At 56.0% G+C, this 27004-nt stretch overlaps 1 protein-coding gene across 2 annotated transcripts; it reads right to left on the bottom strand.

Moving 5' to 3' along the window:
- Positions 1 to 840: 840 nt before the first annotated feature.
- On the bottom strand, positions 841 to 26237 carry FZR1 (fizzy and cell division cycle 20 related 1). 2 transcript variants are annotated; one of them, XM_024568753.3, is made up of 14 exons: positions 26017 to 26237; positions 10979 to 11085; positions 9202 to 9327; positions 9047 to 9110; positions 8836 to 8963; positions 8080 to 8162; positions 7502 to 7685; positions 6625 to 6690; positions 6004 to 6106; positions 5678 to 5862; positions 5242 to 5475; positions 4768 to 4872; positions 4035 to 4136; positions 841 to 3758 (listed from the first exon to the last, which is right to left on the bottom strand). In XM_024568753.3, the coding sequence occupies exons 2-14, from the start codon at positions 11045 to 11047 to the stop codon at positions 3717 to 3719; spliced, it is 1491 nt and encodes a 496-aa protein (XP_024424521.1). In that variant the 5' UTR covers positions 11048 to 11085; positions 26017 to 26237; the 3' UTR covers positions 841 to 3716. The 2 variants fall into 2 exon arrangements, with proteins under 2 accessions (XP_024424521.1, XP_024424523.1); XM_024568755.3 differs by having other exon boundaries at positions 4044 to 4136.
- Between the last annotated feature and the right edge of the window lie 767 nt (positions 26238 to 27004).

The raw sequence follows: 27004 nt of genomic DNA, 5'->3' as shown, positions 1-27004 counted from the left end.
CTGTGTCCTGGCAATGCGGCTGGTGGCCCTGGCTCCCAGCTAGACCACTCCCTCCCACCCCAGCTGAGAGGCTGAAGGAAGAAAGAGGTGGGGCCACAACTGAGTGGCTCGAGGCTGGCTTGGGGCTTCCCCCGGCCCCCTTCCTATATTCCCACAGGGGGCCTCTGGGCCGAATGAAGCTTCGGAACTTCGCTTCTGCATTTTCAGCTCCACCTTCCCAGTGCTTAGACTTCTCCCCATCCCCACCCAGTCCTCACCTGTTTCCAAAATATCCCAGAGGAAAATCCTGCAAACAAATGTTCCCAGCAGCGATTCAAGATAACCAGAAAGTAAAAACCCGGATGCTCTTCAACTGAATGAACAAAACGTGGTCCCACCACACACTGGAATACGACTGAGCCATTTCAGGGAGTGAAGTGCTGACACTCGTTACAATGTGGATGGGCCCTGAACACATGATAACTTGTGAGAGCCCTTGAACTCAGTGAGAGAAGCCAGACACAAAATGCCACGTAGAGTGTGACTGCACTTACGTGAAGTGTCCACAACAGGCACATCCAGAGACAGGAAGTGTGTTCAAGGTGGCCAGGGGCTGGGGTGACTACTAACAAAGGTGGGTTTTCTTTCTGAGGTGACCAAAATGTTCTAGAACTAGAAGTGCTGTTTGTGCCCTGGCTGGTGTGGCTCAGTGGATTGAGTGCTGGCTTGTGAACCACGGAGTTGCCGGTTCGGTCCCCAGTTGGGATGTGTATAGAAGGCAGCTAAACGGTGTTTCTCTTTCAGGTTTCTTTCTCCCTCCCTTCCCCTCTCTCTAAAAATAAATACAATCTTTAAAAAATATAAATAACATCTTTTTAAAAAAATGAAACAAAAAAAAAAGCAGTGCTGTTTGCACAACATTGTGAATGCGCCAGACGACACCAAATTGTTCAATTTAAGACAGTAAGCTCCAAGTCACACACATTTTACAATTAAAAAAAATAAAATCCAGAATCTGCCCTCCATTCACCACCTCCACTTGGTCCTGGCAGGTCACATCACCAGCCTGGTAGAACCTCCTCTGTGGCCTCTCTGTACCCCTGCACTAGGGGTCAGTCAGGTCTCCACACAGCAATCTTTTCCCTTCTCAACTCAGTCCCAGGGCTCCCACCTCCCTAAGGGTAGAGACCCAGGCCCTTCCAATGGCCCACAAGGCCCTGCACGACCTGCTCAGGCCCCTCCCTGCCTCATCTCCTCCCTCTCTACCCCTACTCACTCACTCTGCTCCAGCCATGTGGGCCTCCTCACTGTTCCTCCAACACATCAGGAACTGTCCTGCCCAGGACCTTTGCACAGGCTGTGCCCACTGCCTGGAAAGCCCTCCGCCCAGGTGTCTCCTGCTCTTCTTCAAGCCCCTGCTCCAGCACCAAGTTTGTTGCAAGCCCTGGACTCAAAACAGTCCCTCCCCAAAGCCTCCTACCTCCGTAACATAGCACACGGCTCCCTCATACCCAACAGAAGCTCCACCAGGGCAGGTCTTGGGATAGGGTCTGTTTTGTTGTCCCTAGTGCCTAGGACAGGGACCTTTACCTGGAGGGAAGGGCCTGGGGTGCTCCACCAGCCCTGAGCAGCTGCAAAGTCCACTGGTCTCACACTGCTGCACTGGCCTCTGCCTCACCCATAACTCCTTTCCCAAAAAAGCTTCATTCAATGATCACAGGACATGTGACACAGACCTTGCCCCACTCCACCTAACCCTTCAACCTTCCCCAGGTGCAGACACTGGGGGGTGATACCCCCACTGCTGGCTTTGGTCCTCTGTTGGGTGGAGGCAGCAGCAGCACCTGCCCTGCCTGAGAGCTACCGTACAGCCTGCAGCCCCCAGTAGGCCCACCCTCCCCTGCCCCTACCTCACTGCATGTGGAGACCACCACCCCTGGCTTGTGGCACCTCTTCCCCAGCTGGGCTGCAAGGACTGGTAAAAATGCACGCCACACTCAGCCCTATAGGCCATGCAGTCAGGGACAGTGGCATCCCTTACAGACAGCTCTCCCCGGGTAGGCTGATCACCAGGGCTGGTCTGGGGCCCTGAGTGCGTGCAGACTGGGGCTGTTAGCCAGCCCAACTAGGGCCAGACAGCCAGACAGCCAGCCCTAGCCGTGCACGAGCCCACACCTGGTTTAATGGCGACGATACTGCATTAGACGAGAACCAAGGCTCACTCTGCAGTCCACCAGATTGCAGGCGGGAGAACACACATTTTATACTCTCTGTTGTCCCAGGCATGGGTCCTTCACACAGAGCCAGCGGTGAGCTCTTCGGCAGCTGCACAGGGTGAGGGTGTGGTAGGAAAAGGATTGTTTTCTTATTTAAAAAAAAAACAAAACTCAAACAAAAATGACGACCAATTGAAATACACACATCTATGTACAGTGTCCTTGCTTGAGGCTGTGGCACGCAGATGCTGGGATGGGGCAGGAGAAGCAGGGTCCTACCCTTCCCCAAGCCCAAGCAGGTTCAGCTGATGGCCCCTCCTATATGAAGGTTTTAAAAGCTGAGACACCTGTCATCCCCGGGCATAGTGGGTGGGCTATACACTCCCCAGCTAGCCTTACGCATTTCTAGGACCCATCTACAAAACACAAAACCAACCAAAAAAAGTCACAAATACATATACACACATGCACACGTGTGGCCGATTGCGGGGGGGACGATGGAGGAGTGGGGCCTCGAAGCAGAGCCAGGGTGACCTCCATCTCACCCTACAACTGGGTCCACCTCTCTCCCTCTAATTTCTCCAGGTCTGGGAATGAGGTGGTGTCCAGGTACAGCTTAGGCAGAGGACAACACGATGGGGGCAGGGGCAGGGAAAATCTGGGGAGCTTCTGAGGGCCAGTGAGCGCCCCCTCCCTGGCTTCCCCGTGGCCACAGGCACAGATAGGGCACACTGGGGTGGCTTGATGGAGGAGGGTGAGGCACCACCCTTAGGTCACCTGGATCTGTACACTCAACAAGGCGCAGGCACTACAGTCCCGCTGGTGATAGAGCTCAGCTGTGACCCCGTTAGTGACAAGGACAGTACAGGGTCAGGGCAAGCACATGATGGCAAGTGGACCAAACTTCAGTGTTCCTTGAACAAGTCCATCTGGAGATGACCTCCTCTGGTGCACAGCCTGCCTGGGGCCTGCTCCTGACACCCGGCCCCTAGCAAAGTCACCGGATGGCTGCCGGCACAGGGGCAGCAGTGGCGGCCACAGAGGGACCTAGGAGCGTCCTGTCGATCCATGGGCTGACCTGCGTCCTACTGCTGGGCCCTTCCCTGGCTGACCGGCTTGGCATCCAGCTGTCCGTCCTGTCGCAGGCGTGGGTGGTGGCAGTAGTGGCGAACCCATGCTTCTGAGAAGAGCATGCAGCCCGACAAGGTGGTGACGGACACAAAGGGAAGCAGGCAGGGGTCCAGAGAGGCGTCCATTCCCATCCTAGTGTCAGAGCTGGGGCCACAGAGCTACCCAGTGTGGAGGGAGCTGGAGCCCGTGCCTGCCGGTGCCCGACCACACCCCCACCCCAAACATCGCTGACAGGGTTCGCAATCAGGCTTTAATGAGAATCTTCAGGGTCTCTCTGGGCCCGGCTTCCCGCCCACCCCGGCTGCTTCCTCCGGGGACATGGACGGGGAGGGAGGGTCATGCATGTGATGACAGGTGGTGCTCCTCTGCCCTGATGGCTCGGCCCACGGTTTACCGGATTCTGGTGAAGAGGTTGAGAACGGACACAGATTCCTGCAGGGCACATAGGAGGGAAAGCTGAGCCTGCAGCTGGGGCAAACAGAGGCTTCGGGCCAGAGGAGGAGCATGAGTTGGCACCACTGTTCCCTGGTGCCGAGCACCCTGGCTCGGGGTGCAGAGTGAGGCAGGAGTAGAGACCGGGGTGCAGGGATCCCAGGGGGAAGTTACAGCAGAGTCTGGTGAACAGGGCTGCTCAGGCGGCGGTGGGGACAGCCCCCAGGATAGGCCGAGGGGACGCGCGTGGGGAAAACACCTGGCGCTGATACCGACCCACTTTACCTTTGTCGAACGGGTTTTGCTAAACACATTCCAGAACCTCAGGGTTTCGTCTCCAGCACCAGTGACGATGGCCTCTCCATCAGGGGACATGGCCTGTAGGAGGAGACCCTCAGTGTACTTGTGCCCTGCAACTGGCCCTAGGGATGGCGTCAATGATGGGATGGAGACGCTGGGGGGCTGGGTTCCCACCAAAGCCAAAACACAGGACGCCCACGCCCCCACCCGCCCCCGGGGAGGGCAGGTCTATTCCATGCACTCAGGCAAAAGATACAAGAGTTAAGCACGTAACATTTCTTCCGGAAAGAAAGATAAACCCTTGAGGAGGGACTGTGTTTGAGGAGGGGCTCCTGTCCCCTGCACATGGTACTTGATGACCGTTCTCAGAGATTTTCAACCACTCAGAAAATAGTTGAATGGGGGTTAATTGTGCTTCCTCATACACGATTTGGTAAAAATAAACGAGTATGTGGAGACTGCCAGCAGGGCAGAGCTGCCCGTCCTCGCGGGGCTGGGGAGTTCAGGAAAGGAGACTCAAAGGGATGACACAGCCAACGTGTGAAAGCAGAACCAACTTGCCCTGCTGTTGGGTCCAGACACAGGAGCTGGCCCAGACGACCCCACCCCTTACCTCACAGACCCAGGTCGGGGAGGCTGCCAGCTAGGTCTGCACCCTGCCTTCCCCGGGGTCTGGCGCTGAGTCTGGGACCCGCCAGTGCAGACTCACCAGGTACAGAACCCGGTAGGAGTGCCCAGTCAACTTGGCCACCTGGGTCAGGGATGGGTACTTCCAGACCAGGATCTGGTTCTGTGAATAGCCGTGCGTGCTCACCTGGGGGACGGAGAGGGCGCTCTCAGAGCCTGGGCTTGCCTCCCATGACCCCAGGGTTCATACAAAAGCCTGTCTACTACCCCTGATGCCCACTGGAAAGCAAAGATACCTGAACCTGCCTAGCCGGTTGCCCCCAAACTCCGGTTGATGAGTGGAAGGTGACGGGAAGCTACACTGCACCCAAAGCTCAGGCAGCGTCTCCTGGTGGTCAGCAGGCACGGGTGCCCGGATCAGGGATGTGTACTTCCAGACTGTGATCTGGTTCTGTGACCTGGGTGGCAGGGGCCTGGCTTCACCCCAGGACCCCAAGGAGGTTTTGTAGGGCTCCTACACTTTCTCGTGTACGTCACAAAGCGTGCCGACACTCACCAGCTCGTTGGCATGCTTGGACCAGGCCAGGTTGCACACCTGGGAGCCTGTGTCGATGCACTGCAGCGGCTGCCCTGTGAGTGTGTTCCAGAAGCGGATGCAGCGGTCGGCCGTGCCGCCGCCAGATGCCAGCAGCCCATGCTGGTGTGGGGACCAGGCTATGGCCTTCACAGCGGCCAGGTGCTCTGTGTACTGCTGCACGGGACTCAGGCTTGAGTGGTTCCAGACCAGCAGCTGGGGGGGGCAGCAACTGTGAGGCTCCCAGCGGCTGTGGCCCACAGGCAAACCCCCAAGGGGAAGATGAATGGCCTCACCCCAACCCATCATGGTCCTCCCTTGGGGGCATACCCTTGTCATCCCTGTTCTATGGATGCGGGCAGGCCAGGTGGGCGGGACAATCCGGAGGCCGGGACAGTGAAGGGCTCAGGGAGTCTACCTTGTTGTCATTTCCTCCTGAGGCGAGGAGCTGGTGGTCTGTGGACCACTTGAGCCCGCAAACCTCCTGCCGGTGGCCCTGCAGTCGCCGCTCCGACTGCAGGGGTGGGGTACGGATGTCCCTTTGCAGGATCATGCGATCCCGACTCCCGGACGAGAGCTGGTCAGCGTTCCAGGCCAGTGCCCCTAGAGGACAGGCGGAAGGCGGGGTTAGGCCAAGGCCTGGCCTCAGGAACAGCGTGCTCTGGGAATCATCACTTTCTTGTGCCTAGTGTTACTCCTGTCCCCTGGGATCACAGCCACCCGTCAGGACCCTGGGCTCCTCACCGACACGCGCCGTGTGGCCTTCCAGCATGGAGAGCTTTTTCCCTGCAGCCGCGTCCCAGATCTGCACGAAGCCCTTATGTGTGCCGACAGCCACCAGGTTCCCCTAGGACCAAGGACCCGGGCGAGAGCGGGCATCAGGCCCAGGTGTGGAGACAGACTCCCTGGGTTGTCCTCTCCTTCCTCCTTGCTGCAGGACCTTGGGGCCAGCCCTGCCCCCTCCCCCAACTTCCTGGTTAGATGGTCAAAGAGAGCATGGATTTGTCAAAATCCAGCCAACGCACACTTAAGACCCATGACTTCAATGTGAGGACTCGCCTGCCTGAGCCTGGGCTGCCTGCTGGCTGGTGTGGGGGGGATGGAGCTCTGTGGGGGCTGTGGCCAACACTGTGTCTCTCTGTCCGGCAGTCCTGCCAGCAACCCTGTTGTTATAACAATCTCTACCAGGCTGGGGACAGGTGGGGTGCAGATATCACCCTGGGGCTTGGACAAGACCTCCAGGCTGGGTTCTGGCTACTCTGGGTTCAGACCCCCAAACACTGTGGAAAGCCCTTCCCAGCAAAGCCCAGTCAGACCTCCCCTGCCTGGCCCTGCCCAGCCAGGGACCAAGCCCTGTGTACTGACCCGCTCAGACCAGCCCACGGAGGTCACTGAGTCCCCTTCCACAGAAAGGTCACAGAGCCGGGTCACCTGTGGGAAGGAGGAGGCAGTCGGTGTGTGCTGTTGTGCTGCCTGCTGATCCTTCAAGGTCTTGGCCATCCACTCATCCATTCATCCATCTGTTCATTCATTCACTCACTCAGTCACACCTCAGGCCCATGGGCACTATCATCAGTGCGGGACTTGAGATAATGGAGCTGGGGTGCCCAGGAGGCTGAAGGCTGCAAGGGGACACACGCGAGCACAGGGATGAGTGACTGCCAAGTCTGGGGAGGGGCCCTCAGGTGATGAGGGCTTCACACAGATGCATCAAACACCCAGGGGTGCTTCCAACAGGTGGCAGTCCTGCCTAGGGAGAATCACCTTCTTCTGAACTCACTTGCATTAATCTCTGAAAATGCACCCTCCGCCCAGGGCGTTTTCATAGGTCTGAGCCTATGGCGGGCCTAGCAGCAGCTCAGAGTTAGTGCTGCGGGTGGGGTGGGGCAGCCCCTAGGCTCAGCCAGGCCCAAACACCCATCTCCCCTCCTCTGCAGACACTGGCAGAGGCCAAACTCAGGGAGCAAGGGCTCTGCATCATCACAGGAGACAGCCCACAGCAGGAGGGGCACAGGGGGCCCCACTCACACCTGCTGACTACTCCTGAGTTCCAGTGTACTCAGAGGGTAGGCCCCAGGGATAAGAGGGCAGCACAATGCTGCTCTGGGCTCGGGAGCACCAGCCACACTCATCCTTCACACAGGCCAGCCTGGCTCAGCTACTGGAGGAAGCCTCACCCCCAACCCTGAGGCACACACATGCAAGTACTTGTGCACACATTTGCAGGCACTGGGGCACCCACCTGACTGGTACAGGCACTCCACAGGTATACGCAGGTGCCCAGCCCCACGCTGAGCACATTGAGAGATGACCAATCCACCAGATTCAGGTAGAAGTCATCCTGCAGCTCGGGTGCATCCAGAACCTTGAAGGGGATCTTGGAGATTTTGCGGGTGGGTTTCCGTGGCGACCGCAGTAACTTCTGACTGTAGGGAGAGCCAGGACAATGATTTTATGTCAATCAGCCACATGGTTAGCAATACTCCTTGGCTAGTGTTACTACCCCTGGTTCACATTAGTCCTTGGTGTATCTCCTCCCATTCATCCTGCCCCTCTATCCGTGTGACCCGAAAACTGCCCCCATGGACACAAGCACTTTACCCTCAGGTGTTTGGCCACCCCAAACCTCAAGAGCCACACTGTCCCCTCTGCTGGGCACCTCCTCCAGAGGGCTCTCCCTGAATCCCCCTACCCCAGTCTGGACCTAAAGCCTTCAGGCCTACAGTGTGCCCCGGTGAGGGGTCTTAGGACTAACTGCAGCTCTCACGTACTGCCCAGCTGCCCGCCCGCCGTCCCCGGCTCTCAAAGACCCAGACTTACCTTTTGTTGCTGACGGGGGACAAGGAGTAGGGGGACACGTCATTGCCGTCATCAGGGCTTGAGCGCTTGGTACTGAGGGAATACTGGGCGGGGGACACACACCTCCTGAGTGGACGCCCTGGCCCCAGAGCTCAGGAACCTCAGACCCCAAAGCTTGGGTACCCTGAGCTCCTGGTGGTTGGGTGGGAGAATGGGGCTTGGTGCTCATCCTAACCAGGAGGACCTCTAACTGTGGGTGTCCTCAGATCCAGGAACTGGGAGAAGCAAACCAGGCCTCCCCTTGGCAGTGACTGCCAGCATGCTCCTGCACCCTTGCAGCCACCAGCCCCTTAGCCACCTTGAGGGACCAAATCCAGGCCCTTTCCAGCACTGCCAGGGGCCCCCATGACCTCGGATGGTGTGAACGTGCTCTGTGGGGCAGCTCTGCTGAGGCCACTGCCCCTTCACCCTGCACCTGGGAACCTGCCCCAGGGTCACCTTTGTCTCAGCAGGCATCCTGGAGGGCCACAGGGCAAGCCTTGGGGTTAAAAGGGCTTGGTCCTGCCTTCTCCCGCCCTCTCTGGGGTTCAAGAGCCCCAGCCGGGCTGGTATGTGAAGAGGTGGAACGTAGGAGGCCGAGACTAGGTGGCCTGAAGGAGCTTCCACACAGCACAGGTGGCCAGGGGTGAGGGCTGAGACTGGGTCAGTCATGGAGGACAAGAATCTCTATCCCCGGCAAGAAGCCGTGGTCAGTGTGGGCACAGCTGGCAGGCTCACCGTGAAGAGGCCCTTCTTCTCAGGCGTAGAGGGCTGCAGCCTGCGGTCCTCTGTTTGTGGGTCCTGCACCTTCTCGATGCCAGCCCCTAGCAGCTCATTCTTCAGCAGGGCCGAGTAGGCCAGGCCATCTGCAGGCACCAAACATGTTGAGAGGCTGGGGTAGGACCGGGTAAGGGAGTGAAACAGAGTGTTTGGGACCCTGACTCCTGACCTTTGCCATTGTCTGAGGTGGCATCCTTGGCTTTCCGGTTCTGGCTCGGAGACTTCTCATTTTCCTGTGGGAGAGCGGGGTGGTGAGCTGGAGCGGCCCGGCTGCACCCCAGGCTGCAGGGTCAGTGGTACTTCTCCCCTACCCTCTGCCCTTACATTGATCCTGTGGAAATTGACACTCCAGTTGGCACCGGCTCTTGAGGGGATGAAGCGGTCCCCGTGCTTGCTGGGGGAGGACACAGGGGAGTTGGCAGGCGTCAGGGTCCTCCGCATCTCTGAGACCTGAAAGGATGGCAGGGTGAGGCTGGGTGGAAGCCCCCAGCCTGACCCACCCTGCCTGCTACACTTGTCCTCTGACCATTGAATGAGGGGTTCAATCTTGGAAACCCAAAGGGCACAGGTGAAACATTTAGGTAAGTAACTCATGTGCGGGACCCTGCTGGCAGCCTTGTGGGGCAGGAAGAGGTCAGTCTGTACCCGGGTGCTTCCTGACAGCAAAACATCAGCACACTGCAAGGTGGCTGTGTTTGTCTCTAAACAAGCACGGGAGCAGAAAGTTAAACGTTTACTCCCCGAGCACCGAGAGCATGTTGCCCCGTCACCCCCGTTTCCCACAGGGAATGGGGATCTTCTCTCACAGAATGATCACCCAACCACCTGAACCAAGTCGTGAAGGCGATGATGCATTGCTTCTGGCCAACCCTCTGACCCCACTCAATTGGCTGGCGAATGTCCTTAATCTATCAGCAACTTGCTGTGGGTTGGACTGTATCTCCCAAAAGGGTACATAGAAGTCCTAACCCCTGGTACCTGGGATGAGATCTTATTTGGAAATAGTGTCTGTAGATTGAATCAAGTTAGGACGAGGTCACACTGGAGTAGGGTAGGCTCTTAAATGAAAGACTGGTGTCCTTATGAGAGCCGGAGGCACGACACAGAGAAGAAGGGATGTGAAAATGAGGCAGAGACCGAAGTGATGGGTCTAAAAGCCAAGGATTAGCCCTGGCCAGGTAGCTCAGTTGATTAGAGCATCATCCCGATACACCAAGGTTGTGGCTTTGATCCCCGGTCAGGGCACACACAAGCAGCAACCAATGAATGCATCAATAAGTAGAACAACAAATTGATGTTTCTTTCCCTCTCCCAATAAATTAAAAGCCAAGGATTTCCAGCAACATCAGAAGCTTGAAGAGACAGGAAGGATCCTCCCCAGGCCCCTCAGCCCTGTCACCCCTACCCCATAGGCTCCTGTGTTCCAGCACCCTGTCCCCTCCCATGTCATCCTGGTCACCCCCAGGCCAACTCCCCTGCACAGATTGTGGGGCCAGAACCCCAGCTTTGCGATGCTGGGCCCTTCAGTGTCTGGTCTGGAAAATGGGAAGGCGGCTCACGTTCTGTCAGCCCTCAATCAGTCCTAACTATGGCCCTACAGGAAGCGCCGGTGCCCCCTGCGGACTGGGAGGCACAGGCGCTAGAAGAATAAGCAGCAGGGGAGGTATACTGAAGTGCTGATGGGAATTCATGCCGAGGCTGGCTGTGGCATCACCATGGGAGACTTTTGGGGGAAGATTTTTTTTTAAGATAATATTTATTTTTAGAGAGAGAGGAAGGGAGGGAGAAAAGCATCCATGTGAGAAACATCGATAGTTTGCCTCTCGTATGCACCCCATCTGGGGAGCAAGCCAACAATCCAGGCATGTGGCCCGGCTCAGAATCGAACCAGCGACCTTTCACTTTGTGGGATGACACCCAACCAACTAGGCCGCACGGGTCAGGGCCAGGGTGGGAGGATGTGTTTTCACCTGCACAGCACCCCCTTCTATTTGCTGAGGGCTGAAGCTCAGGGGCCAACGACACCCCCACCCCGTCTCCCGACCAGCTCCACCAGCCCAGGCCAGGCCAGCACTGGTAGGGCTGACTGCCAGGTACTCACACACGGCATCGTATTCTCGTTCTGGATGACGATCTGCCGGAGGAGACGCCGCTCATAGTCCTGGTCCATGGCGAGGCAGGGCAGGTATGGCTGCTGACCGAGTTGGCCTGGGGCAGGAAGGGCAGGAAAGCTCAGCATCATGGGCAGTGGTCTCCACTTCCACCTGGTGACCACAGGGCACTCCTTGGGAACAGCTGAGGTCCCCTACCATGTGACAGGGTCCTCCCTCCCAGGAGCCCAGAGCTTAGGCTTGGCTGTACCCCAGAAGCCCTGGAAGTCACAGGGAGGCGCAACTAAGACAAATAGGCCTTCTCTCTGCGTCCGCAGCAGGGCAATTCTGACAGGACCCTTCACTTTTGTCCTGGCTATGAGAGCAAGGCTCCCCCATCCCTGCCCCAAGGCCCTGTCCCAGGCCCCCCATCTCATTGCCTTCCTGCTTCAGATCCTCTGAGGCAATGGGCCATCCAAGGGCTGCGTGGCCTGAGAGGGAGGCGCGAGGCTGGGCAAGGGCTGGGCGGTACCACTGAGGTTCCTCCTCAGCAGGGCAGCCTGTGCGTCCTGACGCACAAAATGGTGTGGGTCAGTATGTGCCACAGGAAGCTGCCGGGGCTGATGGGGACCAGGGACATCAGCCTCCAGCTGCCCCTGAGCTCCACCCAAACTGGGGAGGCCTCTCTGAGGAAGAGGAGAGCTCACCAGTATAAGGAGGCTGGAAAACAACACTCTCGAGAGGAAAGAGCAGATGTGAGTGGTAGCCTCAGAGAGAAGGGCTCTTCTCTGTAGCGGGGATGGCAAACCAGGGCCCAGGCACAAACCAGACCCACAGCCACACCTCTGGCTGCTTTCAGAAAATAATGCTTGCCTGTCCTTCCTCCCCTGAAGGCACTGCAGAGCCTGGAGGGTGAAGCAGGTTTCCAGGACAGAGCCTGGCACAGAATGGGCTCAGCAGACTACAGGCTCTTGCTGTGGGCCTGCTCTGCACCCCAAAATCCCCTTGCAGTCACTGTTCCTTTGCTCCTCTGGCTGGAGCCTGAAGGCTGTGAGATGTTGAGGCAGGCCTCTCCGATGAATTCCTGGGCCCACCATGGAGACCACGTATACTGTGTGGCTGAAGTATCAGCTCTAGCCTGCCAGGTCCTCGTCCTTCACTTTCATTACTAGACACATGGGGCTGCCTTGTTGTGGCCCAGTCCTGAAGCCAGATGCTTGGTCAAAACACAGCACAAACAAAGCCACTGGTCATCACAGTGTGTGCCTGCCACACCCCACGTTACTGAGCTTGCACGTTTCATCTTGCGCTCCCCTGCATGGCATCGTGAACTGGGTGCCCACACCTTCATGCGCATCAGGATGTGAAGACCGAGGGAGGGGCAGCAACACCCCAGTGTGCCCACAGCCCTCCCTCCACAACCTAGAGCCCCTCTGAGCCTGTGCTAGCCTGCAGCCCCGGGTCCCACTGTCCCCCACCTCAGCGGACAGCAGGCTTCCTGCTTTAGTGAGAAAAGTGGGACCATAGCACTTTAGCCCCTCTCCATCTTGGATAAATCTTTGGGAGCAGCCACCCCTTTTTGGCTACATTCTTCCTGTCCCCTCCACCTACCCTGCCCTGGCAGGGGTCCCCAGACACATTTCGGTCCATTGTGGCCACAGGACAGTCTCCTGAACAGGTTGATGGCTGTCTCCCTCCTTCAGGACCTCCTTACCTCTCTAGGGGCCGGGGACACCCCCCCAACCTCCTCCTCCTCCTATCAGCCCAGCCCAGCCCTGCCTAGCCCGAAGTCCACACATTGGCTTGCACCAGGATGTATCTGCCTCCTCCTTCACCCCACAGATTCTCCAAAATGCCTAGGCCTTGCCCAGCAGCTCCCTGAAGTGTGCCCTCACCACACCTGACCACTCCTGTGGCAGCACAGCCATACGTGGGATACGGAGATGCCTGTGTCTGTCCCAGGTGGATACACCTGTTCAAAGGAGTTTCCCAAGGGCAGGCCCCAATCACCTTGATGACCAGTGCACCGGGCTGCGTGGAAACCAGAGCTGAGCTCTAGGTCTGCCTTGGCTGAGCATCCTTTGAGTGGGGTCCACAGGGGGCTGGACACAAAAAGGAGATGCCATAGCTCTGTTCTAGTAAGTTCTGACCATCACCAGGCACTCTCCCAGAGGTGGGCCAGTTGATTTCCCCCACACTTTGCAGATTAAAAAAATGAGACTCAGAGAGGCTGGCTAATTTCCCCCGCTGGCACTGCCTGGGACCTCACTTGCCGCCCACCAGACAGTGAGCCCTCAGGAGACTGGGTGGAGGCCATGCCTCGGTCCCTGTGCTCAGCAGCCACCCCTCTCCATGGTTTTCAAATGCAGTGCAAGCCACCAAGCTACTGCTGCTGAAAATGAACTGTTCCAGACAAAGCCAGCAGCTTGTTCTCCCCAGGCAGGGAGGCTCAGGGCCTGGGGGAGTGAGAGACCTCCCCAGGAAATGACCCTAGGGGCCTCAGTGCAGGGACCAGTCACATTGTGGGTGACAGTTGTTTAACCTTCTTGGCCAGATGAGCTCTGTTCCCATGGAGACCACCTCCATTCACAGACCAAGGGCACCACATTGAGGCCGGTGGGGCTGGTCTGCTTCATAACGGACAGCAGGCCCCAGACTACAGCTGGGACGTGCTCCGCACATCAGAAATTAAGCAGAGTCCGAAAACGCTGTAGTCACCTCAGAGACAGACAGTGGGGACTGGTTTCCCAGAGCACGTTAAGAAGCTCAGTGCCACACAGCTGGCTGAGCACTACATTTGTCTGAGTCCAGAACACATGCCCAGCGTGGTGTGCCCTCCTGTCACCAGCACATCAGCTGTCCCCTGCCTGCCTGCTACACTCGGATGTGGCCACCTACAAAAGCCCGTGCAGTGGGCAGCGTCTGGCCATTTAGACTTGGCTGCGGAGGGCCCAAGAGGTTCCAGACTGCCCACCTGTGTAGGATCTTAGTCCCTGGGACCTGTGAGCACTTGGCTTCACAAGGCAAAAGGAACTTTGCAGATGGGATTAAGTCAAGGTCCCTGAGATGAGGGATGATTCTGGATTAGGTGAAGGATTCAAAGTTAGCACAGGGTCTTTATAAGAGAGAAGCAGGAGGGTCGGAGTCAGAGGTGGAAGAGGCTGAGCTGCAGGCTGTGAGGATGGAGGAAGGGCCACGAGTCAGGGGTATGGCGCCTCTGGAAGCTGGAAAAGGCTGAAAACTGTTTTCCCCTGGAGCCTCGGGAAGGGCCCCCCCCCACCCCCCACCCCCCCCCGCCCACACCCGAGATGGAGTTTCAGCCCTTTGAGACCCGTATGGGACCCCTGGCTTCTGTGACTGTGTGGTAAGTTTGTTGTTTTAAACGCCAACTGTGCAGTGACTTGTTATAGCAGTTGCAGGACAGACATGCAGCAGGGTGGAGGAAGGTGGTGACTACACGGTGGAGTTCCCTCCCAGGTCTTTCTAGGGGGTGGCTACTGAGAGGCTTCCTGAGATGCTTGCGCTCAATGCAGGCCCTTCTCTCTGCCTGGCTCTGTGTGGCCCACTGCGGTCGGCCGACCAACCCTCTGTGTCACTTTTCTCTCCATAACCCCCATTCCCCTGACTTCCGAGATCCCTGCATCTATCGAAGAGGTACTGGGTCTTCATTCCACCACCACATATTTCCTTAGTGCCTGCCCAGAGGCCTGGGGCAAGTGCCAGGGTTCAGCAGGGAAGGAGATGGACATGGTCCCACCCTCCTGAGCTCTTTCTGCATCAGAGGCAGCAGGCCAGAAATATGGGACTAGGTGGAGAATGACTTCAGGTGGTGGTACCTGCTACCAGGAAGCCCATTTAAAAAGTGGCTCTAACATCTAGCTATCTAAGGCCGAATTGGAGGGGGTGGGAGTAGGGTGCTAGATCCCAGCACCTAGCCTGGGATAGTCTCTCCAAGACCAGGTACCCACTGGGGGAGGGACCCCTGGGGTCGCAGGCATGGTGGAGGGGCTCTAGAACTAACTCTTCCCAGGCTCTGACCTGGTAAATGCAGGTAACGTCCCTGACAGGGTGAGCCTTCCTGCTGCCCTTGGGAGCACCTTGCCCCCACATCCCTCACCAGGTTTTCTTGATGAGGAGGCAGAGGCAGACACAGATGATGACAGGGACACAGACCAAGATCTCAGGAGAACGGCACTTAGCAGGTCCAACCAGCCACAGACTCACACCCACACCACAGGACCCCAGGGAACTGACACACACAACCAGACCTGCCCAGCAGCCCAGAGACCCGGCTCCAGCCTGACCTTGGAGCCAAGGCCTGGAGCTTGGCCAGTCTGCAGACCAGCTCATTTGAGAGCACTGAAGGCTGCCCCAATCCAAGGACTGGGACCTCAGGGGACACCCACACCTCGGCGCCAGCTTGGGGACCACCCCCTTCCACTTCCTCTAAGATTGCTGCTTCTGCACCACAGAAGAACAAAAGACCCCAAAGCTGTAAGAGAAAAGGCTGGTCAATTGATCACCAGAGAAATAAAAAGTGTCTGTAAGGCAAACACACCACAAACGACATTTTAATAAAAGACAACTAGGAAAAGTATCTATCACCCGGAGGATAGACCACAGCGGCACAAGACATGAATAACCCGTTCCTGGAGAAGCACTCGCCCTCACTCACTGTTGGAGAAGGCAGTTCCACCTGCCAGCCTCCGGTGATTCTTCTGAGATTAGGGGACACGCCCTTGCCACTAACGCAAGGGGATTGCTTGCCTGCGATGTTGGCAGGAGCTGAAACTAGTACAACTTCTAAGGAAGGCAGTTTGGCAACTGCTTGCAAAATCTAAAAAAGCACATCCTTTTCAATGTTGTGTTTCTACTTCTAAGAATTTGCCCGTAGCAACCCCAGGCATGCAAGTGCAAAACCCTGTGCACAGAGCTGCTGCGCACAGACGGCCGATGAGAGCAGGCCAGGAGAAATGACCTCGGCAGCTGCCTCCAGGGCAGGAGACCCTGCAGCACAAAGGGCAGGCCTCAGGGTCTTGGGGACCCCAGGCCTGTGAGAGCAGCACTGTGGGGGAGGGAGAGTTCTGGAAGGCTGGAGAACAAACCTGCAGCAGAGGTTGCTCTAGGAAGAGGAACTGGAGGACAGGGGTCAGGGGACCGAGGAAGCCTTGCTTCCCTGTGTCACGAGATGGTGTCAGTCATTCAGAGATGTAAACCAGCAGGGGAAAGATGGGACAACATGAGTGCATGATGTGACAGGAAGAGTCTCAGTGGTTGGAGCACAACTGGCTGTGCACCAGAACATTCTGCTACCTTTGCAGTATGAATGTTAGAGAAAGTAATGAGTTCTCTGTTACTGAGTAGCCACTGATCAGTGACAATCTGCAAGGCCTTGTGACTGGGGAAGGGGGAGCTGGGGACGGGGCCTGTGGTGGCACGAGAACCATGGCCTGGGAGAGGTACTTGCCTTGCTGACCTGGAGGCTGTGCCCTAAAGGGTGCCAAGTACAGACTGGTGACCCTGGTCGGGTGAAGTGGCCAAAGCCCTGGCTGCCCCATTTCCCACTGCCACTGTCCCCTCTTCAGGGTACTGTCAATGGGCATCGTTCACCCACCAAGCCAGCCCTAAAGAGGACAGCCCCGCTTTCCCTTGGGTACCCTAGAATGAAGGGCCAGGAGGCCTGCCTTCTGCCACTGCTTCGGACAAACCTCAATCTGTTCCTCTGAGAAAAGGGGCACAATCTTTGTCACCTGGAAAGGTTGCAATGAGGTTCCCACATGTCTAGGGCTACATGTCAGGGACTGCCTGACAACCTGGGGGTTGCCCTCCTGCCTGATCCGCAACTGCACCCTGGCCAGGCCAACTCAGGCAGCAATGGAGCAGGGGCCTTGCTTTCGACCCAGCTGCCCACTGGCTCACTGCAACCTCCTGAGGGGGCTGTCCCTGCTGCTCCTGGCTACCCTGACCTCACAGGTCCTGCAGGGCTCACGTGGTTCTCACTCACCAGATACTTAGTGAAGACAGGTTGCTCTCAGTATAATACCAACAGTTCTCACTGGAGGGACTGTGCCCCCAGGGGACACTGGGCAATGCCTGGGGACATCTGTGGTCTCCCGGTGGGTAATACTCCTGGCACCAAGTGGGCAGAGGACGGGGGTGCTGCTCAAGCTCCTCACAGTGCCCAGGATGGCCCTCACAGAGAATGACCCAGCCCCAGTGTTGGCACTGTCAAGATACCGCATCCAGAGCCAGATCCCGGAGGCTACTTGCTGGCTGAGACTACGGTTCATATATGGGTGACCCTGGAGTAAGGCCGGCCAAAGGGGCCTGAAGGCAATCCTGTGCCAATGCCTGCGAGGCTCTGTTCCAGATGAAGTCAGCAGTGGGCTGGGGCCCCATGTAAGGAACAGTAAGACGAGCAATAACGCCACCGAGTTACCCACTAGGCTCCCCCACCTTACTAAGGAGAAAAGGTGGAAGGGCCTGTTTGGGCACATCTGATGACAAAGCACGCAGCATGTCACAGACTGTCTTCAAAACTTCCCCAAGGGGGATGTGGCCACGGAGGGCAGTACTGCAGGCGCATGGGGCCTCCCGTCCGGCTAGGCACGCATGGGCACACACCCTGTGAGCTCGCAGCAGGACGAGGCCCCTAGGGTCAGAGCACTCTTACTTCCTGAAGCCAGGTTTCAAGGCCTTTGAGGTGTTGCTTATCTTGAAAAACTGGTCCTCACTGTTTTCGTATTTTGTAAGGCTCTTAAAGGAGCCAAAGGAAATGAGACATTCCTGTGACACATCTTCCACGACTCAAGTGTTTTCAGGCTGACTGTGGTCTGAATGTGCTACCTACAAAATGGGTGATACCACGGTCTACCCTCCAGCAGTGCTGACCCTGGGGTCCAGTCATTCTCTGCGGGGGCCATCTGGGGCACTGCTGGGGGTTGAATAGCATCCCTGGCCCTACCCCTCAAAGCCTGAAGCACCCATGACAACCACAAATGCCCTAGACATCACCACTGTCCCCTGGGGGCAGAACTGTCCCAGGTGGAGGTGGGGTGACTGTCCCTCTGGGGAGAAAGTCATACCAGCCAACAGAGAGACTGGCCAGGTGGCACCTGCTATCCACGAGGGATATGGAAGAGGAGAGGGGAGGAAAGTCCGCCAACAGGAGCCTGTGATAACTCACCTGGCCATGTTCTATGTGGGCACCGGGGTCCCAGGTGAATGGGACACTGCTCCTGGCCACACAGGGGACCATCAGAACACAAATGACTGACAATGGCAAACCCCACCTGCACCCCTCCATGAGCCAGCACAGCTCAAAGCACTCAACAGGCTTTACTTAATTTTGTCACCAGCCGTGACCTTCTCCCTTTCTCACACTAAGGAACTCAGGGCGCCGGCAGTGGGTGCAGCTGGGGTTGGAGCCCCAGCTGCTATGGCTGCTCAGGTCACAATACTCCCACGGCTGAGGGTCCCTTGGCTCAGCACTGACATGTCAGTAGCCTAAAGCTCAACGGACTGCCCTGGATGGCTCATCACACCATATGTGACTCTCTACCAGGCACTTCCTGCAGGAATCATCCAACTAGGGGTCATGACGACAAATGACGAGGGGCTCCCTCTGAACTGTCATCTTGGGGCAGACTTTCACAGGGCCCTGAAACCTCCAGAGAAAAGTGTTCCTGTCTGACAGGCACACAGGTGAAGGAACTAGGAGGCCAGGAGGTCGCTCTAGGCACCCTCAGGCCACCCATGGGCCTTGAACCAGGCCATTCCTCCTGGGAAAGGTGGGGGGTCATGCCAGGGGCCGAGGGGCCATCATCTTATTCCCAGCCATTCTCTAAGAGGCTGGTGAAGTCCCATATGATAAAGACCCAGCCAGAAACAGGGGAGCTGCCCAATTTTCTGCTCACCTTGGATCTGGGAGGCTGGGAGACGAGTCTCTGGCCTTGTTCTTTTGCCTTGGCTCAGGTGAGCCTGTGTGCAGCCCTCGAGGCTCCCTTCATTTCCACTACAGCAAACCAAAATACTGTATCGCCAGGCAGCCATTACGCAGTGTATAGCAGAGAAAGGGGAGGCTTTGCAGAGAGACAGACCTGGCTGTAAGTCCTGGCTCCAAGACTTACTGGCTGCACAGTTTTGGACAAGCAAAATTATGTAGGTGGTCGTGTGCAGGTTCTCCTCTCTGAACCTGCCTCTTCATCTAGAAAGTGGGGATAAGGGGATAACACTGCCTATGTTGCTATGAAACCAGGCGCAACTTCTGTGAAGTGTGTGCCTGACTCAAAGGAGATGCTAGGAAGTGGGAGCAGTCCCCACGGGCCCAGCAAAAGGTACACTATAGGTCCCAGACATGACTGCTTCCTGCTCCTCCATCACACAGTGCACCTGGGCTGTGTGACATGGGAGGTGCCCTGGTGGCCACAGATGTTGCTGCCCCAATGACTTCTTGGCTACAGATGCAGGCCAGGTGGCCAAATGGGGCCCTATCTCCTCCCCCATGCTGTTGACAAAGGTGGAAAGGACCGATGCTCTTAAGAGTCTGCCCCCAGCCCTGGCTGGTGAGGCTCAGTGGATTCAGCGCTGGCCTGAGAACCAAAGGGTTCCATTCTCAGTCTAGGGCACGTGCCTGGGATGCGAGCCTGGTCTGGTTGGGGCGGGTGTGAGAGGCAACCGATAGTTGTTTCTCTCACACACTGACTTTTCTCTCCCTCTCTTTCTCCCTATCTTCCCCTCTCTCTAAAAATAAATAAGTAAAATCTAAAAAAATAAATAAAGAACATGGGAGGAAACGGGCTGCCTGATCTGTGGTCTTACAGATGTGGACTCTGGACTGGAACCCCGTGTGCCCGGCCCCACGACAGATGAGACACAAACTGGGACTTCTGAGGGGAGTGGCCTCACCCCGAGAGAAAGCAAAAGCATGCAGAGGGGAGCTGGCACACCTTTCCTGGGTGGCTGATGTAACCCACCACAAGGCAAGTTACTCTGGGGCCCTGTGGTGGAGGCCCCCGAGGAGCACATTCCAGCATGCATGTATTCATGTGCAGGCGGTCCTAGGAGCTGAGCACGGAGCTGGAAAGTAGGGACCTGCAGTCGCTGACCCCCCAGGGCCCACAGACCAGAGACTGAGAATTCCATCACCACCTCTTCTCTGGACCCATGGTGACACTGATGGCAGCAGGGGCTGAACCCACCTCAGGTGAGAACGCTGTTCTAAACCCTGGAAACAACGCCTGAAGGTAAGCCCCTACCTTTCTGTCTCCCACCTCTCACTCTGCAGAGCACCGACTCCATGTCTAGTCTGGTGAAACGTTCAGACCCAAGGGTCGTTTGGGTCTGCTGCAGCCCAAAGGACGCAAACCCCAAAAGGAAGAACGTCAACTCGGGCACGACACCCAAATGATTTATGATCACTTATGTGATCCTGTTATTGATGCCAGAGGGCTGACTCCCAATGCTGGATGGGGCCTTACAGGGGGTCCTGGAACCCTCTTACAACTCTGCATCTGTTTGTACACCTGCAGGGACAGGGAGCTCACCCCCTAAAAAGAAGCCTGAATGTCAGAAAGCCCTTCCTCAGTCCGTCTCACTACTGTTCTCATCTATGGGTACAAGGTGGGGATGGCAAAAAAGCCTACTACGTTTAGGGCAGGGTTATCTCCCCACTCTCCCCCGCCAAGCACTGCTGTCATCGGGGATGGGTCATTCTCTGTGGAGCCATCCTGGGCACTGTGGGGAGTTGAGTAGCATCCCTGGCCCCCACTCAATGCCAGAAGCACCCTCTATTGTGATAACCACAGAGGTCTCCTGATGTGGTCCCTAGTGGAGACCCCCTGCTTTAGGGGACATCCTTGGAGAAACAGTTGCTTCCATACACCAGCAGGCTCCACAGATGAGAACTAACCTCTCAGTGGCTCAGCCCTTCCAAAAGTGCAGACAGAGACAAATACTCTCTACCCAGCCATCTACCCCTGCCCCTACACTCGCCATTCTTCTATCCACCACCCAGCTGGCCTCTCCTTATTGTGAGAGACAGCACAAATGCACCCTGGTCCTTTCTGTAGCGGCTGACATGGCCCATAGGGAAAAGACCTTCCTGAGAGTCACAAAGCAGTGGTTCCCAGATATGATCTGGGAAGAGCATGCACAAAAAGGCACGGGGTCAGGAAGGAATGGCCTGCAGCTTTATAGGACCCTGTAGCAGCAGTTGGGGGACACTGGGTGCATAGAGCATGCTGGGGGCTGGAAGAGGAACAAGTGAGAAGGCCCCAAGGGCAGTCTCCTGGGGCTGGTGGCTGGAGGTGGGAAAGGGACCAGGGGTTGACCACGATCACATATGGGTTTACAGGCTGGCAGTGGTGTAGTGTAGAGGCCACAGAGAGAGGTAGTGAGCAGGGGAGCCAGGGAACCGGTGCCTGCCTGTGCACACGAGAAAGGAGGTAGCCTGGAGAAGATGGGGGGGTATGGAGAGAAGGGGCCCCTTGTGAGGCTGGGGTTGTAAGGGAGGAGGGGTTGGACAGGTTTGAGGAAAGAGTGACCTCTTCCGGACACACTCAACCTGAGGTGCGGAGGAGAGATGGACATTCAGGAGATGATAACTGGTCACTGGCTGTGTGGACCTAGAGTTGAGGAGTCAGCTTTGGGCACCAGCAGCAAACAAGGACAGAAAGCTAAGGGTGAGGGGCAGGCCACCGAGGAGGATATGCCCAGGAGCCAAGAGGCGTCTGAGTCCAGATCAGTAAGAGCTACCACACAAGAACCTATTCCTGACTGTAGCAACTCCATCCACAGCAGGCAAAAGGTGGAAGCAGCTCCAGAATTAAACAAACGTGCCACATCCACACACTGGAATATTATTCAGCTACGAAAAGGGACAAAGCACTGACTCATTATAGCCCTGAAAACATGATGTTCAGTAAGAGGAGCCAGGCACATGTGATTCCATTCATGTGAAATGTCCAGAACAGGCAAATTGATAGAGACAGAAAGTGGGTTTGTGGTTGTCAGAGGCAGGGGGAAGGGGATGGGGAGTGACTGCTGGTGGGAAAGGGGTTTCTTTTTGGGATGATAAAAATGTTCTGGAACTAGACAGTGGTGATGGGTACACAAGTCTGTGAACACACTGAAAATCACGAATTGTACACTTTAAATGAGTGGGCTGTATGGCATGAGAGTTGCATATGAATAACGCTGTTGCTAACAAAAATTAATAACATAATAGAAAGCAGGGCCAGTGAAGGAGATAGGAGGACAAGAGAATGCACAGAGCGCTAGGAGAGTGGATTCTACACTCCACTTCATCTGGGCAGGGACACCATTTATTACATATAACACTTAAATGATGCAATGCGGTGTGTTCTGTCATTCCAGTCACATGTGAGGAAACTGAGGCAGGAGAAAGTGTCACTCAGCCAAGTGAGTCAAGGGCACAAGGTTCTGGCGAGAGCACCACGTAAGGGGGAGCTTTGGCCATGTGCTCAGTCCCAGTGCTCCAGAGAGGTCTGCACTGGGTGAGGAGCCGCAGGCCTTGCCCGGCTCCTGTGTGCATGCATGGGCGGGCCCTGAAGTGGCCAGACCCTCGGGGAGATCTAGTGAGGGGTGGACAGGGCCATTACCAGTGGAGTTGGTAAGCAGGGGGCCACTGGGGCTTGTGACTGGACAGAAACCAGACTACAAGGAGCTCTCAGGGCAGAAGAGGGGCCGCCAAACAAACACTCCTTTCCCAGCTCCACAGGCTGCCTGTACCAACCCCAGAACGGGTCTGGCCCTCAGCACCTGCTCAAGCCACGGGCCCCAGCTCCAGCCTCAAGAGAGCACTGTACAGGATCCAGAGACAAAGTCTCTGCCCTCCCAGGGCTCACAGTCTGGACTCTAGTCTAGGGTCTCCCTGCTTAGCACTGCTGACACTGAGGCCAGGTCATTCACTGTGAGGAGCACCCCCTGCGTGACAGATGTCCCCAGTTGAGAACCTCTGCTCTCGAGAAAAACTACAGGGGACCTGCAATTCGGCTGGTTCCTAAAAGACCAAGTCCCTTGATCTTGACATCAACCAGGAATCCTCGAGTGGGCCCTCCAGATAGAACGACTTTGGATCTTCATCCCTCTCAGTGACACTGAGCAAAAGGTCCCCACAACTAAACGCACTTTGGACTTCCCCAAAGTCAGGAGTCCCAAGTGTACAAAACCTGCTTGACAGAGGTCCCAATAATTAGCACTGGTGGGTGAGTTCTGCTGAGACAGAGGAGGCAGTGTGAAATCAGTACAGACCCACTTCTGAAGACTCATTAGGTCTTCCTGTTTACTTCCAAGTACTCCTCCCCCAGCCCCAAACCGCCACCACCATCAGCCAGCACATGGGGTCTGCGTTTTGTGGGGGCAAGGGACTGGCCAGCACAGATACTGAGACACTGCCCCCACCACAGAACAACTGTCCTTTTGACCCAAAAGCTGACCGAGGCCTGGAGCCCTGGTATTGGGAGGAGGAAGGCTGAACTCCTTAACAAAACCCTCCTGGGGCAATCCAACCTCACAAAGAAGGCAGTAACTGGCACACCTGCTCCAACTCTTGGTTCAGAAGGAAATGCCAGTACACTAGGGCCAACACAGAAGGGACCCTTGGCATCAGTGGCCCTGACAGTCCAGGAGAAATTCTGTCCAATGAGCAGTCTAGGATGTGTTCTAGGGGACAATGGACCACTCCAGCGACCATCCCCAGAGGATCTCATTAGCTTCCACCATCCACATCCAGCTCCCACCTCCAGGGGAGACCATCTAACCTCCTTCTTTTCAAAGCTTCTCACACCTGTCTCCACTCCAGGAAGGTTGGGCTATGTGTGCTATGGATGGATGATTTTTCTTTAGATGCTCATTTAAAGTGTAGTAAGAAACGGTAGAGATTAAGAACTACAAATTGCCAGTTATAAAAATAGTAACAGAGTGTAACACACAGCATAAGGAATATAGTCAATAATATTGTAATAACTATGGGTGGTGCCATATGGGTACTAGATTGGGCTAATTCCTAAAAGCACAGGTTAGGGTGTGGGGCAGGGGCTGGTTTGGGGGGGGGGGGAGCAAAGCTAGACCTGCTATTGGGTAGGCCAAAAAGTCCGCTATGTTTTTTCCATAAAATGAAAGACACATTTTTCATTTTTACCAGTAACTTTATTGATTTGGATATTTGAGTATGGCTATCTCCCACTATCGGCTTCTAGTGGTTAGAGGCCAGGGATGCTGCTAAACATCTTCTAATGCGAAAGACAACCCACAGCAAAGAATTATCCAGCCAAAGCGTTGTCAATGATACCAAGAAACTTCACAAACCACTTTTGACATGTTCAATCAGTCACAGCACCTTCTCCATACACTGCACAAATCTTTTGTGTTTCAGTTGCATTTTTGCCTTTTTTGAAACAATAAAGCATAATACACCAAAATGTTGCATATTTTCTTCCATATTCAATATTAAAATGGCTGCACAAAAATTCACCAATTTTGATACTTTTTTTAAATGCACATGATATGACAGCTGTCACAATATAATGTAACAAAATTGTTTCAAATGAAGTAAAAATAAGCACTCCTAGACCCATCGAATTGAAAAACCAACGGATTTTTTGGCCAACTCAGTATTTGCTAGACGTCTGTGGAGGGTGAGTGTGGGAAGGAGGGGGTAGGTCATAAATTGGAGGTGGCTCAGGTCGGGGAGGTCATGCGGGGACAGGTTTGGGGAGGAGGCTCAGATATGGGGAGATCATAAGGTATATAACTGTCTAATCACTATGTTGTATACCTGAAACTAGTAATGACATTGTATGTCAACTATAAAAAAAAAACACCTATATTAAGACTGGGGGGAGGGTAGTAATGGGTAGATACAGCCTCACCAGCAAGAGGCATGCGGACATCTCTTGGTGGACTGGGATAAGGGGATCTAGTTCCCAGCCTGCCAAGCACCCTGAATAAAAGGATGATTTGAGGGGAAAACAGGGAAAAACAGGTTTAGGCTGGACATCTGCAGTGGTGGGTCTCAGGCTTTGAGTTGGAGACCGGTCTAGATGGTGCAAGGCCAATGCAGGGGTCGAGCAGGGCAGTTTTTAATATGAGAAAGCACCTCCAGCAGGGGAGAGCAGTCCACCCTTGGGGCAGGACTGGGGGTTGTGGGGGGCCTGGGGTGGCTGACTTGTGCTTGCAGGAAGAGACAGACCTGTCTGGATCTCAGAGCAATTGGACACTGACAGATCACCATAGATTTTTGTGGGGTCAGAGCCAAAATGGGAGAGCTTGATTCTGGGTGGCTGCAATGGGTCAGGCTGGAAGTGTAGAGGATTAGAAAACAGAGGGGCTGGGGAGTGCGAGGAGCACTTATGCATTCAAACCGCATTGCCCAAGTGCTTCTGTGTGTCAGGAGCGGAGAGGGGTGCGGTGAATACAACGGGCGCCCAGACAGCCTGCTTAATTCAGGGTCCACAAAGCTCAGACTGAGATTTTATTGGGGCGAGGGCTGGTTCGAACCTGGGTGAGTCGCAACAGCTATGTGGGACTGTTTAAATTTGAGTCTGGATGGTAGGAACTTGGAAGACCCGGGTTTGACAAGCTAGAGATGAATAGTACAGATCGGGGCATGGGCCCGCTGTTCTGGGGGTGGGATGGGAAGCTTTCCCTCATTTTTGGCTTTGGGGGGCAGGACTCGGTCCCATGTTTATAAAAGGGTTGTGGACGATGACTGCGAGGGTACATAGAAGGCTGCAGGTGGCCCGGGTTGGGGAAGTCACTCAGGGCCGGGTTTGGGGGTGAGGCTAGGATTTGAGAGTTAAGACGGTAGTAGGATGCTGAGGTCACCCTTGGCCTAGCTCAGTTTAGGGGGCAACGTGCGGGGGTCCTGCCGCCTCCTGGACGGCCCTAGGTTGGGGGTCGCAGCATGGCCCGTCGGTTCGGTTCCAGGGGGCTCTGGGTTGGTCTGCGCCGCCGTCTGGCCCGTCTCGGGGGACGCAGCTCAGGCCCGGGGGGGTGGGGGCGGGTCCCCAGATTCCGGCCACCTCACCTGGCTCGCTCCCGTCACCCGCTGGCTCCGTCGGCCCCGCCTCTTCCGGCGCCGTGCCGCGCCGCGCCGCCTCCACAGTCCACAGCCCCGCTGGGTCCGGCTGCGGCCGCCACTGACGGGGTCCCCGGTTCCGCGCTCCTTAATATGGCGGCGATCGCGGCTCCGCGGCCTCCCGCGCCCTCCACAGCCGCGCGCGCTCCCGCGACCGGCCACGCCCCCACGCCGGCGCACTGCGTGCCGCCGCCACGCCCCCGCGGGCCGGGGCCACACCCTCCTCACGGTTCTGCGCCTGCGTGCGTTGGGCGTAGCGGGAGGACGTGACGTAGCCCGCTATTCGAATCAATACAGGAAGCGCGGGACCACGCGTTGCCAAGGGCAACCGCGGCCGGATGTGGACCTGGGGCCGAGTGAGGTGGCTCTCTAGAATATAGAGAAAAGCCTCTGCTTAGTTTAGGGTGTGGTTCCTAACAGGGGAGTGGTCGCAGAAACCCGCGCCCTAGGACAGGCCTGCGATAGGGTGGATGGAAGCTAAACCCACGCGGTAATGAGGCAGTCACACCAGGAATGGGACCCAATGACAGATGTATGCGCGGGACAGCAAACTACTGCCTACGGACGTTTCATTTTTCATTCAATAAACACTTATTGCTCCTACTGAGTGCTCCGCCAGACCCGCGGAGCAGGGAACAGTACAGATAAAAATCTCTGCTCCAAAAATGGGTAAAAGATCCCAACAGGCAATTCTCCAAAGAAAATAAATGAATGGCCCATAAGCACATGAAAAGATCCTTGCTCACCATCATTAGTCATTAGGGAAATGCAAATCAAAACCACAGTGCGATACCAATTCATACCTGTTAGAGTGACAATGATAAAAAAAAAAAAAAGACGCTCCCCCATCCCAGAGTATAACAAGTGTTAACAAGTGTTGGCCAAGATGTGGAGCAACTGGAACCCTCACACATGGCTGTTGGGGGTGGAAAATGCT

Source organism: Desmodus rotundus, chromosome 9 (assembly GCF_022682495.2).
Source record: "Desmodus rotundus isolate HL8 chromosome 9, HLdesRot8A.1, whole genome shotgun sequence".
Lineage (NCBI taxonomy): Eukaryota > Metazoa > Chordata > Mammalia > Chiroptera > Phyllostomidae > Desmodus > Desmodus rotundus.
Note: the sequence above shows the minus strand (reverse complement) of the source record. Positions and strands in the feature narration are given on the sequence as shown.